Source organism: Pterocles gutturalis, unplaced genomic scaffold (genome assembly GCF_000699245.1).
Source record: "Pterocles gutturalis isolate BGI_N339 unplaced genomic scaffold, ASM69924v1 scaffold20692, whole genome shotgun sequence".
In the NCBI taxonomy this organism is placed as follows: Eukaryota; Metazoa; Chordata; class Aves; order Pterocliformes; family Pteroclidae; genus Pterocles; species Pterocles gutturalis.
In genome coordinates, this window is record NW_010108379.1 from 5,087 (window position 1) to 22,334 (window position 17,248).

At 39.0% G+C, this 17,248-nt stretch overlaps 1 protein-coding gene across 1 annotated transcript in view; it reads right to left on the bottom strand.

Moving 5' to 3' along the window:
• Window positions 1-1,828: 1,828 nt before the first annotated feature.
• The window catches only part of LOC104461150 (uncharacterized protein KIAA0556-like), a 19,186-nt gene continuing 3,766 nt past the window's right edge, over window positions 1,829-17,248 (bottom strand). The window contains exons 3-11 of the mRNA XM_010072627.1: window positions 16,559-16,724; window positions 12,167-12,324; window positions 11,781-11,845; window positions 10,434-10,544; window positions 8,461-8,582; window positions 6,361-6,462; window positions 5,547-5,707; window positions 3,228-3,316; window positions 1,829-1,884 (exon numbers count right to left, since the gene is read on the bottom strand). Of these exons, the coding sequence (XP_010070929.1) occupies window positions 1,829-1,884; window positions 3,228-3,316; window positions 5,547-5,707; window positions 6,361-6,462; window positions 8,461-8,582; window positions 10,434-10,544; window positions 11,781-11,845; window positions 12,167-12,324; window positions 16,559-16,724 (1,030 nt within the window). The remainder of the gene's footprint in view (window positions 1,885-3,227; window positions 3,317-5,546; window positions 5,708-6,360; window positions 6,463-8,460; window positions 8,583-10,433; window positions 10,545-11,780; window positions 11,846-12,166; window positions 12,325-16,558; window positions 16,725-17,248) is intronic.

The window sequence follows — 17,248 nt, forward strand, 5'->3', positions numbered from 1 at the left end:
CCCTCTCATTCCTTTTCTGATCAATAAGAAGGATGCTATTCTGTGCCAGGAAACGCAACAGGTTTCATTTCTCTTCATACCCAACACAATTTTCTCAGAAGAACAGACAACACGACAGCCTCATCTCACCTAGAGACTGCCTGACAAACCTGTGACTGTGCCTTAAGTTTTAAATACCTTGCTGTAGCCTCTCCTCTTCCAAAAACATTCCTTTATATCTGTTCTTAGCCCTACCAATAACTCTCCTGTCAGCTCCTCCTCTTTTCATTTTGGAGTTTTGTGTGATGGTTATCTGATTTGGAGCAAAAATTAAAACCTGCTTCTTGCAGAGCTACACTGGGAACACACGAGGGGAGACAGTTCTCAGAGCAACAGAGGGTTCCTGTGTCCGTGCGGTTCAGGAAGAGCCTTTATACGAAGTACAACACACTCACACACACTATTCTAAAGTGTTTTGTATTTATTACAAAATACATTTTTTTGCTCCATCAATTACACAGAAATCCAGGAGATGCATTCCTATCTTGTGTCTTTTCAGCTTAGTCAACAACTGCTAAGAAGTGTGCTTCTCGTAAGCAAATATACAAGATACTGCACTCCTGACTAGTACAGAGAGGAAGGCAGCACATTTTGACTCTGTCTCAGGAGCTGCAATAGTGTATCTCTGTTTCATGTCTGAAAGCACACACTGACTTCAGAGTGCTCAGTTCCCCCTGGAAACAACGAGCGAGTTCTAAATGAGAAAGGAAGAATCTTCTACGGAAGAGATGTACAGATTGTCACAACTGACAGATTTTCAGGGAGAAGTACATTTGCATAGCTACAAATCCTGCTGCGTGATTATTTGGTTAGTTTTGTTTAAACTACCATATACGCAGGGTATTTTGTGTTAAAAAACACAGTTCACTCCTTACCTCCTGCTAGTTACAATGCATTTACCGTTTCTCTGAAGTGATGACACGCTGCTGGTTGGTGCAGCACAGGGGTATGTCCTCCTCGTTCACATAACCAAATTCAGGCAAAAGAGGAGAAAAGAGCATTGCTGTGTCGCTGGAGGACTCTGAAGAGTGTGCAGAGCACCTGTCAATGGCACTTCAGGCAAAGCAGCTATTTTGCTTTTTTCATGGTAGTGAAATAATGAAAGAAATAATTATTTCACTGCAAAAGATGACAGCTGAAAATTATTAAACTTTGACAAACCCGCTTCCTGATCTCCTTTATCTAAACACATTCATCCCACTTCTGCATGCCCAGAGCGACCTCTCCAAGTATCAGAACAGCGGCAGCCCCCGGAGAGAGCCAGGGCAGCAAAACACACAGAGGCATCCCAGAAACAGAGAGGAAAGAACATTTCCTCTAACAAGTGCATTTCCCAAAGAACTATTTACAGGCATCAGAAAGAAAGCAGATGCTTCCTTCTAGTGTATGGAAGCTTTGTGATCATCCAGCTAGGATTTAGGAACTAAAGCTTGAGAAATACCCTGAAAGCTTCGTGTTATGACCATCCTGCTTCACCCAAGTTCTTGGTATTTGGCAGGAGCAGCCAGCAATCAGGTCTCACTCGCTCCTTTATGTTCCTTCCTCCCTGGATTTGCAATTAAGAGAGGGGGTGAAAAAATCAGACAGATAATGACAATTAAAAAAAACACAGAAAACTGAATTCATGCTTTGAATTTCACTACTGAAGAAAATTTACTGTAGTGAAGAAAACTTCCTCTGATAAGACAGGAGGTGGTTCAGCAAAAATCTTCCCTTTGGATGATATGCATCTTGAAGAGCTAAAATGCAGGTATTTCGGACCAGGTGACTCTCCAATCACAATCCCGTGTTATCTTTTCCTCCTCTGCAGTCCTTTTTCACATATGCAGGTTTTTGGACGCAAAGCTGTTAAGGAAAATTGAGTGCTGTGTTAAGACCATACCTGTATGAACAGTGCAGCCGCAGACTAACATGAGGAAGAAACTTGCCCGTTTCTCTTTCCATCCCAGAACGAAAGCTAAGCTGCTCTTTTAGTAATGAGTTCACATTGACAGTGAGTGATGCCAATTTTTTCACAGTCCCATGGAATCACTTGCCTATGGAATCTGGTCTGAATTCAGCGTTGACGCTGTTCTGAGTAGCAGGTTGGACCCTTCCTCAGGAGGGGAATCCCTGCAGTCTCCCCCAACACTAATTATTCTCCTAATCTCTGTTACCAACCACTGCGGCTGACACCAGCAGGTACTCCAGAGGAGACGTGGGGCAGACGGCAATAGGCGATGCTCAGCTGGTGACTCCACAGCAATAGATGCACCGGCCATAGCAACGACAGCTATTCGCCACTGGACACAGGGTGCAGCTGCGCTGGAGCCCAGGATGTCATCACAACAAGCACACTGATGTTCCAAATGCTCCTGACACAGCTGATGCTAACGCACTAACAACTTTGAGGCTGTGTTTGTACAGGCAATGGCATTTCAAAACCTTCTCCTACAGAACCGTTATTAAAAGCCATCACACAGTGTCTGCAACACTTTCTAGAGAAACTAATTGGAGAAAGTGTCATGCTCAGGAGAGAAAACCAATCATGAATATACCAGCTTGGCTGAGAATTTTTAATGTATTTAGGGAGCTATCTGGAGTAATTTACAATGAATGACTGGGACTCTTCAGACTATAAATACAATCTACTCTTTCTCCTTGGGAAAAGAAGAAGTTGTCTTTTTAATTATGACTTTGTAAGAGAAAAGACCAACCAGAAAGACAGTGGGAGGAATAAAGTCAACATGTTTTCCCCCTTTTTACACTTATTGTGATTTGGATTTGCTTGAGGAGCACCAAGCAGCTAATTCAGAGACACACGCGCATCATCTCTAAAGCTGCTTCAAAGGCCAGTGGGGATGCATGAGCCTATTATTCTAAAAGCTATCTATGAACCTGGACCATTAACACCAGTTTTCAGTTTATCTTCAGTCAGTTTCTTTCCTGAGGAGTTCTGTGTATGTGTCAGTATAAACTATGACTACATGCCACGTGTCTTTGATTTATATCATCCACTAGATACAGAATAAAAATCCACCACAGTATGACACTCTTGGTGCCTTCCTATGGCAGAAAAAGTAGAGGTAAATATATAAAAGAGGTGTAAGTCTCCCCAGTTTTCCCAGATTAGGTCTATACCAACGTTCATGACCCATTGTGTCTCTGTAGAAAGTAAGCAGAAGAAAACCGTAGAAGACAGATCTAACCTGGGTCAGCCACCGCCTGCTTCTTTTTGCTGTTTGTGACAATCTCATTTTCATTCATCATTCGTACATCCTGATCTCCCACGTGATTGCTGAAAAGATTAAAATCAGGACAATAGCCAAAATAATCAACACTGTGAAAAGTTCAGAGAGCCATGGAAAAGGTGAGTTATGTGGGTCCTGGAGGCTAAACAAAGCTATGAACACAGGCGCTTTATCTGGGACTATCTCGAAGGGAAAGGCATTCTGTCTGCATACACCTGAAGGATTTCCTGCCAGTTTTAATCAGTGGCACTCACTCAGGCACACATTTAAATATAAATATCATATTCACTCGACAATTTTCTTGCCTGCCTACGCAGCTTGAGCCACATTAACCACAGTGAGATTTTAAATCAGTGCTGTACAGAGAGGGTATAAACACCCTTATATGGAGCTTAGGACTGTTTTGTCATGTTGATATAGCATTATTTGAAAATTTTCTGAATGAAACAATACTAATTTACTGTGACAAGTTTTGTTTGCAGGCTGCTGCAAAATTTTAACAATTTCTTTTTGGGAAAGAAATAATAACTTCAAAGGTAAATTAAATTTAACAAATTACAGAAAAAAAATATGAGCAGAATTGAACGTTAAAGAAAACATCGCTAATAACATCTCCCTTTCACACAGACAAAGCCAAAACATCCATGCCTTTGGAAAAAAAAAAAGAAGTGTATTTTTCTTGTCTCTACAAATACTGCACAAAATAGGTTTCTGGTTTTGGAGAAAAATGTAATGTCTCTGAAACTGTCAGAGTGAAACAGGGGAACCGATACTGAAGTAAATCAGAACTTAAGGTATTGATAACATCGGTCTCAAGTTCAGGGTTCATAAAATACTGAACAGTGACATGGGAAAGAGAACAGGCCGAAATCAGAAGTAACAATATATAAAAGCTCAAAAGCATTTTTTTAAATGGAAGGATATCATCCAGCATGTAGTAAGGGATTTGTCTTCTACTGCTAAAGTACCCTATATTTCAGTTGGGCAGTACATGGAAGAAGGGAACAGAAGATTACAAAGCAGGCTAAGAAGAAAGACCAAGAAAGCTGCTGTGCAGGAAGTCTAGAAGAGAAGAAATGCTGCGTGTTCCGGGCTGGAAAACAGATCATGCAGTTTGAATGACCCAGAAACTATACCCCTCTTAAAACTTCTCTGATTCCAATAAAATAACGTTACTCATAGAAAGATGTTAAGCTGAAGAAAGTAAAGCTTCATTTCTCCTCCCCCTTTCTATAACCCACTGAAAATTTTCTCAAAACTTGTATTTCCTCCAAATTTTACCCTGACAACATAGCCAAGAACATGAGTCTACACAACACATCCCAACAATAATAATTTATTTCAACATCTGACAGTACCAGCGGCCAAGAGCCAATGCTTTAGAGAACCACAGGACAACAAACTCCGTAGGCGAATGTTAACTTCTGTTCCTAATCAGGACAGCTCACAATCCTTCCACTTATTTATAAATATTTGAATATTCTTCTGAATGAGTCATGTGCCCTTTTTGAATGCAAAACAGTCGCCTTTTTTTTCCAAGTGATGTATGTGCAAGACATTCTATTTGTTAGCTGTGCAATGTATAACAAAATGTTTATTTCTATAAGCTTTCAATTTCTCACTTTTCAATCTCATTTAAAATAAATTATTCTTTCAATCTTTATTTTCCGTGCTAGGGACTCTTTTTTAGACCCTATCAGTCCTGATCCTCTAAATATAAGTGCATTTTTCGCTTCATTTCATCATATTTTCTCTGAGATTGCCAACTTAGTGGTTTCAAAGTGTCATTCCTCTGAATACGATTCATTTCTCATTTAAGAAGTTCATTATTTTAGAACAGTTATAATGTAGTAGAATTGTGGTTCCTTGATTAGTGCCAAATCAGATGACTTTATTTTCTTTACTTTTGATGTTTGGTTCTTTTTCATTAACTTTCTATTTGTAACAGAAATACATTCTAGATGTAATATCATTGGGATTTATTATTTCTTCTCTAAGGAAGCTTAACTTCTTTCTTTTGTGTTTATTACTATAGACTTCCATGAAAATATATGAATATGAATCATGAATGCCAGTAAGTGCTAAGAAATGCTTACAAATAAAGCTGCCAATTTGGTTCCAGTATCTAAGAAACTACTGGTTATTTCCCGTTAAATGAGGCTAAGTATGCTTTGGAAGGGAATTTCCTATAGCAACATACATATTGATGACATTAGTCACATAAAAACATTTTTTGAAAACAAGACTCTTTCTTCCAATCAAGACCCACTCACATACCTAATAACAGTTCTCTTCTCCTGATGGCAAATCTTCTCATCATCTGTGAAGAGAATGGTGTGATATGGGACCACCGGATCACAGGTTGGTAGGATGCCCGATACTACATGGTTCACCATGTCCAGAATCCCATTGTAGACAAGCAAGTCATCCACCAGAAGCTAGAAACATTTAAGAAACAAACAAAAAATCTAGAAATCAGGCATTGCTTCCAGCAGTTGTCTCGATCAAATAACTAGAAATTATTTTGCCCTATTTGTTTCATAGGTCTTGTCATTGTTTAGCTTTTGTTCCTTAAAACTTCCGTTTCTCTCTATTCACTGCTGGGTTTTGATTTTTTTCCCCAAGTTTTTCCCTTCTCACTGATGTTCCGAATGTAGCTTTCCAGTAGGTAATTAAAAATGTATTTTGTGTTTTACGTAATTGCCATTCTATTCCCTGCAGTGAATCACTCTTAAATCTAGGAATTAATTAATCTCACTTCATTTCAGCTGTCTGAAACTTGGGTTTGTAGTTTAAAGTAGTCTTCCAGGCCTGCTCTATAGCCAGTGGAAAAAGTTATTATCCTATTATCCTATCTTAAGACAATTACCTAAGAAAAAAATCAGATACAGTGTTCCTTCCCCGGACAAGAAAGGGAGGACGGATGACTGGCACAGATTAGTCAATTTAATACTGAATGCAGAGTCAAACGAGATGAATCCGGTCCTTTGAGATTTTATGGAATCACACTTCAGTAAACTGTGAAAATAAGTACAGAAATCAAGCGAGCTGACTCACCCGCACATACAGCATGTATACAAAAATTACTTACACCAAATTCTTTCACACCTCTCTGAGGTGTTTTGGCATAATTCCACAACTTGATCATTGACACCGTAGTAGGTACATCAAAAATGACATACACCCTATTCACCTGGAAAAGAGAATTAATTCATATTTAAGAGCACAAATTCCCCAAAGAAATGAAATTTACTTTCAGTGACATTAATGTCAAGATGTAAAGACCAAAGATGAGGCTGCAGCAAACTGTTACGGTTAATTCCATGCTATTCTTTTCATGAGCTACTATATCAGCTTTGGGACAACATATCTTAAGCTAGCATCCTCTGAAGATTTAATCCTTTGATGCATTGGACAAGATACTGTTAGTCCTATTAAATCATTATGCCTTTTTTTACTGAAGAAAGAAAGGTAGATGTGATCAATACAACTGTTTATATCTGTGATTTTCCAGAAGACAATTTAGGCATTAGTCTCCAATGGCAACTGTTGGTCTCACAGCTAATTATAAATTTGATGAAAAATACATTCAAACAAATAAATAAAATGACAATCAGTAACAGGGGAACAAAGAGTTCAAATTGTAGTTACATTAGTAATAAATTAGCAAAAGACAAAAACACTTTTAGAATGAGAAAGGAAAAGATATTTAGAAATTAAAAGAAAGGCTATAATACAAAATGTCCTTAAAGCTTAGAACCTGCCAGTATAGCAAAGGGTTAATTCAGCTTTCCAGTACATATAAGCTTTGGTTCAGCATCCCAACCACAGAGGATGATGGTGAATAGGCTGATTGCTTAATCCCTGTGCACATCCTGGCTGTACAGCCACATCATGGAAGATGGAAGAGAGAAAAGTACTGTGTGGATCTTGAAAAGGTATCATTTGCTGCGGTTTAAGGATAGAAAGCATCATTAAATTTCTTACTCTTCCCTCCTGCATATCACACTTGATCAATTTGCCCATTTAATACTGATATCTGATGTTCTTCTGCTGTGGCTTGGTGTCAGACACAGCAGAACAAAACCTGTGCCAGAGCTCCAGGTACTGCTGTTTTCCTTTTGCCAAAATGAAACAGCCTCTGCAAGCACGTCTTTTGTAGAGGACACGAGCATACTCAGATGATTGTCAAATCAATCATTGCATGATGTTATAATGGATATCTGAGCAGCCCATCAAATTAATTACCAGGATTCAAGATGTGGGATCTACACAGTAGGAGTCTCAAGCACTAGGCAGACCTTCTGTTTTCCTGAGAAATGCAAGTGGTCAGTATTCCCAGACATACTTAAAGCTTTAGTTTAATTATACCCACTGCATTACAACATATGGTGATATAGGATTTTTTTTAATTAACTTAATTATTTGCTTTTCATATTCTAATTAATAACTAACATATGGAATAAGGATTTTTTTCAACAAAGTAAGCTATAGGATGTCACACATCAGGTTTACTTCTTGTTATTTTTCAAATCCATCCTCTTTTAATAAATAAATACATCCTAATCATGTCTATAACAGGCCCATAATAAATGTCCTCTCCCAAAACAAAGTCAGAACCCATCTAAGTGTATCCACTTTTCCTGTTTGGATATTTGAGACCCCATATTTTAAACACGGGGCTTCTGAAAGGGCTGAATCTCTTTGGGCCTTAGGACATTAAGTACTAAGTCTGTCCTCTTTAATTTATGAATTTGAATTCAAGACACATAATGACATTAAGAAAAAGTCTCACTGCTGGAACCGCATTCATTGCTTTTTGTAAAAACAAATTTAAGATCCCAGTCTGTTCCCATTTGAAAGGCATTTATTGCACAAAACACGCATATTAGACTCCTTTGTCAGTATCTTTATCACAGTAACCGATAAAAAAGCTGTGCTAGCCTTGGAAATTCTTCTGCTGTTGCACCATGGAGACAGAAGGAGATTACAAACCTGGGAAATCTATACTGCTGCTATCTGTGCAGCGAAAAGAAACTGGAATAAAAAGAACTTCCGCTAAAAGGGAGTCATTTAGCATCATTTACTAGTATCAAATTTACCTAAAAATTACATACGCTTTCCCCTTTCCTTTATGCTCCTAGCTACAGCTATGCACATCACTAAAACGGAATGAAAAGGGAAAATGTACCAAACCAGGGAGAACCGGTGCAAGCCACATGTGTCTGCCGTCGGTTGTGTCATTTACTCTGTCAATGAGTTTGTCTGGAGTTCGGATGTCGCCAGATACATCTTCTAAAATGTTGACACTATCTGGAAAAGCAGCAATATCTGAAAAAAGCTTTAAGCTCAAATAACGAATAAGTACGTTTCAGAAACACCATGCTTAAAAGTTGGTGCCTGCTTTTCCAGATTCCATGAGCAAGCAGTCTCCACTCCAGCAGGAAAACAAAAATACTCCAAGGACTTCACTTGGGTAGCCAAGGAATTTGGGGGCATATTTTTAAAAGCAGGACAACCCTTACAGATTCTGGCATCCAAAATTATTTTTAAAATAGGAAAGAAATTATCTAGCTGCATTTAATTTATTTTCAGGTACATATTTATGATTTCATCAACAAATTTCCTGTATCAGGAATAAGCACTCCCCAGCTTTTTTGTGATAAAGCCCCACTTTCTCAGAATGAACTTGTGAAGGCTCCTCATATGAAACATGTCTCAAGAAAAGTATCTTTGTAGGAGACAGTCGTCAGTGAGATGAGGTTTTCCTTGAGTTCCTGAAGGTTTGTGACAAAAATCAGTACCTGTCTAATAGTGCCTTCTTTCAGTTCTTTGAGAAGGAAAAATTAAACCTTCTAGGTAACTAGATTTTCTCTGTGAGAGATCATTCATGTTAAAAACATACGTGTGTTAAAGACATGCAAAGAAACGTGGACGGATGGCACTGTCTTCAGAATGATAAATCCCTAGCAATCCAGTTTGAGGGACACTCATTTCCCCTTGTCTTGCTTTTTAAAGGCCTGAGTCTGTCCGTATTTATAAAGAAATTAAGGAATAACACAGCAATGCCTCAATTGTTCCAGAAAAGCTTGTTCCAGACTCCCTGGTGAATTATCACGTGTAGTGCTACACTAAGACCAATACGCTCTTTTTGGGATCCTAACATAGCCAAGCAACACTACTGTGCAGGCAGAAACAGGCGATCATCCCAAACGAGCTGAGGTATCTTCACCTGGCATTGCATCGGATCGTAAAGAAATATATCTTAAAAACTAAGTTAAAGATCTGTTCTTAAAAACAATCTGTCACCACTTTCAAATTTCAAAATGCTGCTTCTCCATTACGATGCTTCAACTTCATTACGCATCATCCAAGACACAAATGAAAATAGCACCCAGGAGAGAGCCTTTACCTTTTTCACTGTCTCATCTATTTATTAGGCAGTGGGGATCCTCAGAGACACACAATTCCTGCAGCATCCATGCTTTTTATCTTGCTGGCTAAGAAACTGTTTCTTCCGTGTGGCTGAACTACATGAATGATATGTTGGGGTATGAAGCTTTCAGCTCTCAAGAGACTCTATCTGACACAGAGCACTGAAGTGTGACCTTGATGACAATGAACCCTCCAAACACGTCCTTCATTCCCTCTGTTGGTTACCCAGAGAACACTGAATCAAATTCAGAGACTCTGCCCTGATCTTCAGGACTGGATAGGGTGTCTAGAATAGCCTAAAGCTCCAGAACAAGAGTTATGAAAAATTTCTTTCCTGTGGCCCAATGAAAGATTCCATAAAAAAGAACAGAGCTCAACTCTTTCTTATGAATTTATAGCTCATCAAATTTTCTGGTCCCTCCAAACTATAGAAGAAATAAATGTTGATAGCAAAAAATAACATATCCTTCTTAAGCCTTGCCTTCTCCAACCTTGTCCTGCTTTGTTGGTGCATCCCATTCAGAGAAGAAATGTTCCAAAAGGATATAGAATACACTAAAACACATCAAAACAGGTATCATCATGCAAATACAGAGACATACAAGTAGAGGAATCACATGGGATAAACTGCAACTTGGAAGAAGTAGCAAGTGATGCCACGTGATAATTTGCCAGGGAGAAAACGGCTTATCTGAAAGGGACAGAGGTGCTCGATCTGCAGAAGGATACTGTTTTCCGTTAGTAAGATTTGCTCTCCATGTTCATTGAACAACTCGAGTCCGTTCAAACCAATGTAGTACGGATCACCCCAACTTGTCAGAAGCTGAAACTGGAAAATAACTAAAAAGCAAAAAGCCATTAAGGAAAATTTTGATATCAATACTTCATCCTAACAGATTATTTAATTTGCAGTTTCAAAACTAACTATACAGCCCACATCTCAATGTCAGACATTCTTATTTGCAGTTTAGGTGAGTTACACCGTGGGTGAAAAAATTATCTTTTTCCCTTCTGACTTTAACCTCTTAAACCTCTCCGAATAAACAATTTTATTTTAAGGCAAGAAGTCTGCCATTTCTGTTACTGATACACACAGATGGAAACCTGCAGGCGGCACAACTAGGCAAAAGTCTACCTATTTATGTTCATACATACACATGTTCACATATATATATTTTTTCACATATGTTCTTCTATCAGATGAAGAACTAATGAATGAATTTTTTCAGTGTGTGTCCTACCTTGTTATACACTGCAACTTTTTAAAACCAGACCTCCTATTTGACATCTTCACTGCCAGCATGTGTTTCCTGAATATGCCTTTGCCTGGTTTTGAATTATACAGGTGACCAGCAAATAACTGGTTATTGAATGATACAACTGGCCAGCAAATATGCCCCCAAACTGAATGGCAGAAAATGTAATGATGGAGTCTGTGCTGCCCATCTCTCTCACGCAGCACCCATTTGTATCTCTTTCCTCTACCCAGCCACTGATTTTCAGGAAACTGGCAGGAACTTAGTATTGTTGAGAGCTCATTGTCTCCAAACTCGGTTAGAACAGCCTCATGGCTTTAAAAGGCCTGACAAATAGAGGGATGGCACAACAGTAAGGATTATCACAAAAGGCTGTGCTATGCCTCTCTAGGAAAATACAAGCTTAAAAAGTCACAAACATGAAGAAAAATGGCAAAAATATTACACAGTTCTGGTCAGCATTAATAAAGACATAAAATGAGACAAAAGTTCAAAGATATGAAAAAATATGAAGATTACTTGTAGCTTTGATAGGCTGGCTGGATACTGTGCTAATGGACCTCTAGCTCCAGCTTGGATGGATTACAAAAGGCAGCAGAAAAAGCTACGTGAGTATCTGAAAACAGGTCACACATTGATATATTATGTTCCATTTATTTGTTCTTAATTCATACTTAACAGAAGCCTTTCTCATATTCTTGATATCCTGTTAATTTCTTAAAGCACCAGAAAATGTTGGATTCAAAAAGGTCAGGACTCATGACCATAGTATATAACTGAAATTCTATATGACAATTAAGGAAATGACAGAGAAGGATACAACCACATGGCATTAACGGTGCTTCGTAGTCCATACTAGCTTGTTCCATTCTCTTTGAACCAGTCCTGCCAAGAAAAACCACAACAAAATAGTTTTTTTTATGTACCCTTGCTTCATTCAGATAATAAGAGAATAAAACCAAAGAACTAAGCCTCCACAAACACCACCTCCAACCCCCCACCTGCGATTATGGATTAGATTGTCCTCTGATCTCAACAAACTCTGGTTAACAGTGTATAGTTAAAACCCAACAAAACATTTTGTTCTAAGTGCTTGATATTTTCATCCAGGTGCCTCACACAATTGGCTTCAACAAAGAATATGAAATAATACTAAACAGTTATGGGAAATTGTGTGGTTCATATACCAAAAACATCCCACTTTACCTCCTTGGTGCTTTATTTATCAGCTGGGGCTGCAGATAGTCAAGAAAGAGAATTTCTTGGGCGAAGTCAAAATGGCAGTTGCCTGGTCCCTTGCGGATAAGAAAGCCCTCCGGCGGGGAGATGCTGTGACCATCCAGTGTCACGTGGACTACCTTAGCCTTGTTTAAAATAACATAACACGACACGACATTACATAAAATAAAATAGATCCAAAACAACTGCATTCACTTCAGAGGCTGAAATAGTTTCAGTAATTTTGTTATATTTATTTCATTCCTCTACAGTATGACCTCCTTTGGCAAAAGAAAGCCTAAACCAGCAGATACCAGTTGCAACCCATAGTGTGCAGTTCAGAGCCTCACAGCTGACATTGATGAGGGTGGGAGAGGTGAGGATTTGGGGGGAAAAAGGCAAATAAAAAATAGGCATTGAAGAGATCCTTTAGTTACTGCATCTCACTAGATCTCAGCAAACTGAAGCTTCCTTTCTTCACCGAAAGTGTTGTCAAGCACTGGAACAGGCTGCCAGGGAAGTGGTTGAGTCTCCACCCCTGGAGGTGTTTAAAAGACGCGTAGGTGTGGAGCTTAGGGACATGGTTTAGTGGTGAACAAGGCAGTTCTGGGTTAATGGTTGGACTTGATGATCTTACAGGTCTTTTCCAACCTAAATGATTCTGTAATTCCTGAGTCTGCAGCAACACATACACACATCAACAGAATGGAGAGACTCAGCTTTCAAGTCAGCGTATGTCACAAAGGTGATTTGAGGAGACAGAGTCACCACGCACCCAAGCACACTACTGGATCGGGCTGATTGCTCAGCGCTGGCTGAAACCAGCCTTTAAGAAATCACATAACCTGGAGCACTGTCTCTCGAGCAGACTCTTTGTGTGTCTGTTGCATTTATAGAAAGCCTATATTTCACCAGTTCTATTTATCTGTGCGGCAGGTGGCACTTGGACTTTTCCAGGATGATGCAAACTCGTCTCCAAGCAGTGCTGTATGTAACCTGAAGGCATATGAATAAAGAAGAGGTTCCCGTAGCAGGCAGAGAGAATTGAGCCTTATCCACATCACGCACGTCTGATACAATCTCTGAAGATTAAATAAATAATTCAGGCATACTGATTCAGACGATGCAGGAGCCCTGGCCCCTCCGCCCTCCCCCATTAGCACCATCTGGTATCGTACGCATGATCCCAGTCACATAACAACTCAATCCTGCAGCAACCACCACCACTGCATCCTGCCCTGAAATATGTTAAATATAACTCCGTGTTAATCACAGGCAGCATTGATGGCACTGAGTCTTTCACTAAATACCGGTTAAAGAAGGAAAAATACCTGTAAAATATAACAAGATGGCCTTGTAACTGGCACTATGATTAAAGCTTGCTGATTAATGGTCTGAACCAAAATAGCTTCATTTAGTTAACAGAAGACTTAATTCAGTCTAAAGGCAATGTGAGTCAGTCTTCTAATCTTTGGATTTTAAACTGACTGATGTATATATGATAATTTGAGGTTAACTTAGTTTTGTATGCAAATATTTAAATTTCATTATTAGGATTTCTATTAAAAATACATAAGCAATATTTATAGTTAAGATCCCCATTTCAGGTGTCTGTCTGAGAAGAACTTAAACACATTCAGAGTTTTCTGCAAAGCCCAAATATTATTAGTGACCTGATACTCAAAACAGTTTTCATATTTTTTTCACTTGTAAACAATTTTTTATTCAGTTACAATTTCAGTAAGTTACACGTGCAATATCCCAAAAGCAAATAATTTTCAGGAAGATTTTTTTCTTTTTATGCAAATGTTTCTTGATTGGAAAACTCAGGTATTGTACTAGACCAGAGGAGGTGCTTTGCTCATTTCCAAACAGCATTAATTAGAAGGGAATGTTTGCATGAGTACCAAGTATGGAGAAATGACTACTTCTGGTTTCATCTTTAATAAGCTTGGGAGCAAAGAAAATAAGTATCCTTTTCATATTAGAAACTCTCCTGCATGCTACTTTCCAGCTGAATCAGTCTGCCAGGCTCAGGAGCGGAAGCGAAAAATACACTGAAAAGCATTTTAGTTTAGTATTGAATGGAAGTCTAGAGACTTAGAGATGAAATCTTACCTATTATACCACAGCTGCTTATATTTATGTGCCCTTTACAGCCCTCATTTCTAAGTAATTTTCATCATCTGAGAAGGCACTCAACCATCACGCATAGCATTTTACAAATCACATAACAAAGCTTTCACGAGGTAATTTTTCATATAGCTGGAAATAGCACACAAGCCTTCATTTTGACAGTTCACTGCCATTACCCTCTCGTACTAAAGCTGTGAATAGAATCCACCAGTCAACAGCTGCCTGGCAAATCGTTATATCTCCTACCTGGGGACTGTTTCTTAGAAGGAACAGCAATGCTTAAAGAAACAGATGTCATGATGCTCTATGCTCACAGTCTAAAGCTTCTTTACTGTGGCCCAGCAGATACCTTGCATCTCAGTTTTCCACATAATTTATTTCATCTTTCTAGAGGACTGCAGGTATGAACTCTTCATCTAAATTGTACCCATGGACTGTTAGGGGACTTACAGGCGTGCCACCTGCATGTGTACTTTTCACCAGACTCACCTCTTTTCTCTACCTAGCAAAGCAAACTGTGAAAATATACTTCTTTCTCTCTTTCTTTCTTTCTTTCTTTCTTGGTTTGGCCTCCAAAGACCAAATTCCATGTTACATTTTAGGGATTTGGTTATTTCTTTCCCTCCTTTAATAACTGAGACCCACATACAGGGAGTTGATCTGGTATGAAAATTCATGTTCAAACTTTCGTCCTCTGCTCTGCCTTGGAGAAGCTTGGGCCTACAACAGTAGTGAAAAACGTTCCCCATCACCACTTAAAGACAGTTCCTCATAGTGCGTTTTGTACACAGAATCACAGAGAGGTTTAGGTTGGAAGGGATTTCACATGTCTCCAGTCACAGCTCCTCCTCAGAGCACAGAAGCCTGCAAAGTGAAATCAGGTTGCTCTGGACCTTGGCAAATTGGGTTTTGAAAGTCTCCCACCATGCTGTCCCAGAGCTGTACCACTCTCACAGGCAATCACATCAACTAGGTAACAGATTTTACTAAAAACCCCTAGCTGTTATACTGGGGGTATGTTTAGATGGTAAGCTCAACATGCTCCTGAACCTCCCATGTGTCAAACACTGGGTTAATGCAGCATCTTAGAAAATCATGCGCCGTATGTTAAAATCTCTAGATCAATTGTGGCTTCAATGAAAGATCTTATGCTCTGGCCCTCTGGGAGTCTTTGGCCAGTCTTTGGCACGCAGCACAACCCCGTGCTGATATTAAAGATGCCAGGGCTCTGTTGTGGAGAGGGACACCTCTTATTTATGTAGTGTTCATATTAAAGCAATTCCTGCAAGGTAAACTTACACAAAGAAGCAGTTCTGCAACTTTGGCCATTATCTTGCCCAATCCTATGAAGGATCCATGTCTCAACTTCAATTCTAGAATTTTTTCTAGAACTTTGCTGATTCTTTTTGTCCTGTCCCTCTCTAGTTTAACACATACCAACATTTTCTTTCTGTCTATTGACTGTGGACATCGAGAATGCAACAGTTATACGTGAAGGGGAAGATCTGGAACCAAACGGATTCATAACCTTTCTGTGCAGTAACTACTTCATCGCTATCATTACAAGTGCACGTATAGCTTCTGAGAAAAAACAGGGAAATGAGGGACAGCAAACTCAGCATGCCAGCAAGACACAACAGGATCCCCAGCAGGTGTCTATTGCCAGTCAATATCAAGAATTCAATATGAAAAAAAATATAAAACAAGCAATTTGGAAAAAGAGAGGTGTGTTATACAATTTTAGCTAAATTACTTTAATCAAACTGTTCGAAGATGTCAACTTTCCCTAATAAATGTTAGAGTTCTAGAGACTCTTCTTGCTTCTTGGAAAAGGTAGTATTGATTTACTGGCCTTCTGTAACTTACCTAAACAGAATTTCTGTTGGAGAAGCGCTCACTGTTCTACCATTCCCAGGAAATAAAGAATCATATGGTAGGACTAAATACTAGATGCTGAGAGGATACCACTTCAGAATCACATATCTCAAAAATAATATGTGCTTTTGTATGTGTCTCTTAGAAAAATCAGCTGTGAAGACTTCTTTAAACTATCTCTGGCTTTTTTTCAGTATTTGCTGTTTGTGGAGACAGAAATGCATTATACCTGCCACAAAATTCAGACTCAGACAATCTAGAAAGATTTATGGTGTTCCATTAAGGCAGCTATATTCATTTATCACAGTACCAATTTTCCAATGCACTGCTGTATATTTTTGCTGGCAGTGCTCCTTTTCTTTTACTTACCCCTCTATAGGTATCCTCGGGAGATTTATTATAGTTCCAAAAGCGAAGCCCCGCAATACTTTCATTTTTATCAAAATGGATTGTGAGCAGATGATCTTCTCCCAAAGAGAAGGGAATGAGCCACATATGGTCATCCTCTACTGTGATATTAGTCCCATCTATTAACCTACAAAGAGAAAAATCCATTAACTGCAAAAAAGCAAAAGCTCGCTTTTCTCATGAAAAGCAGGTACTTTACTAGATGTTAATTTTTTTTTTCTAAATTATTGTGCTTCCAGGGCTTATTGTGCCCATGTGCATGCAATTAAAAAGCACAGTAAACATCAAAAATAATATGTGATGGTTGAATTAAAAACAGTGGGGGGAGAAAAAACAGGATTTCCTTTAGCTGGGTCTGTTTGAGGAAAAACAGAAAAATCCTCAATATTTCTTTGTGTGAACAGGGGCAGGCAGAGGAAAGCTCAAATACCTTTGGTACCAAAACAGCCAAAGGCAAAACTCTAATGCCCAGACACAATATAATTTATTAATATAGTTCCATGCCTAAACTAGCGCGTCTGTCACTCTGCAGTGTGTTACCAGGCCAAGGCAACCGTACCGAATCTGACAAGGAGGTGGATGGCAGCTGGGTAACCCAGAGAGGAAGCCGAGCTTGTTCACATCCTTCTTCATGAGCACAGTCAAGCACAT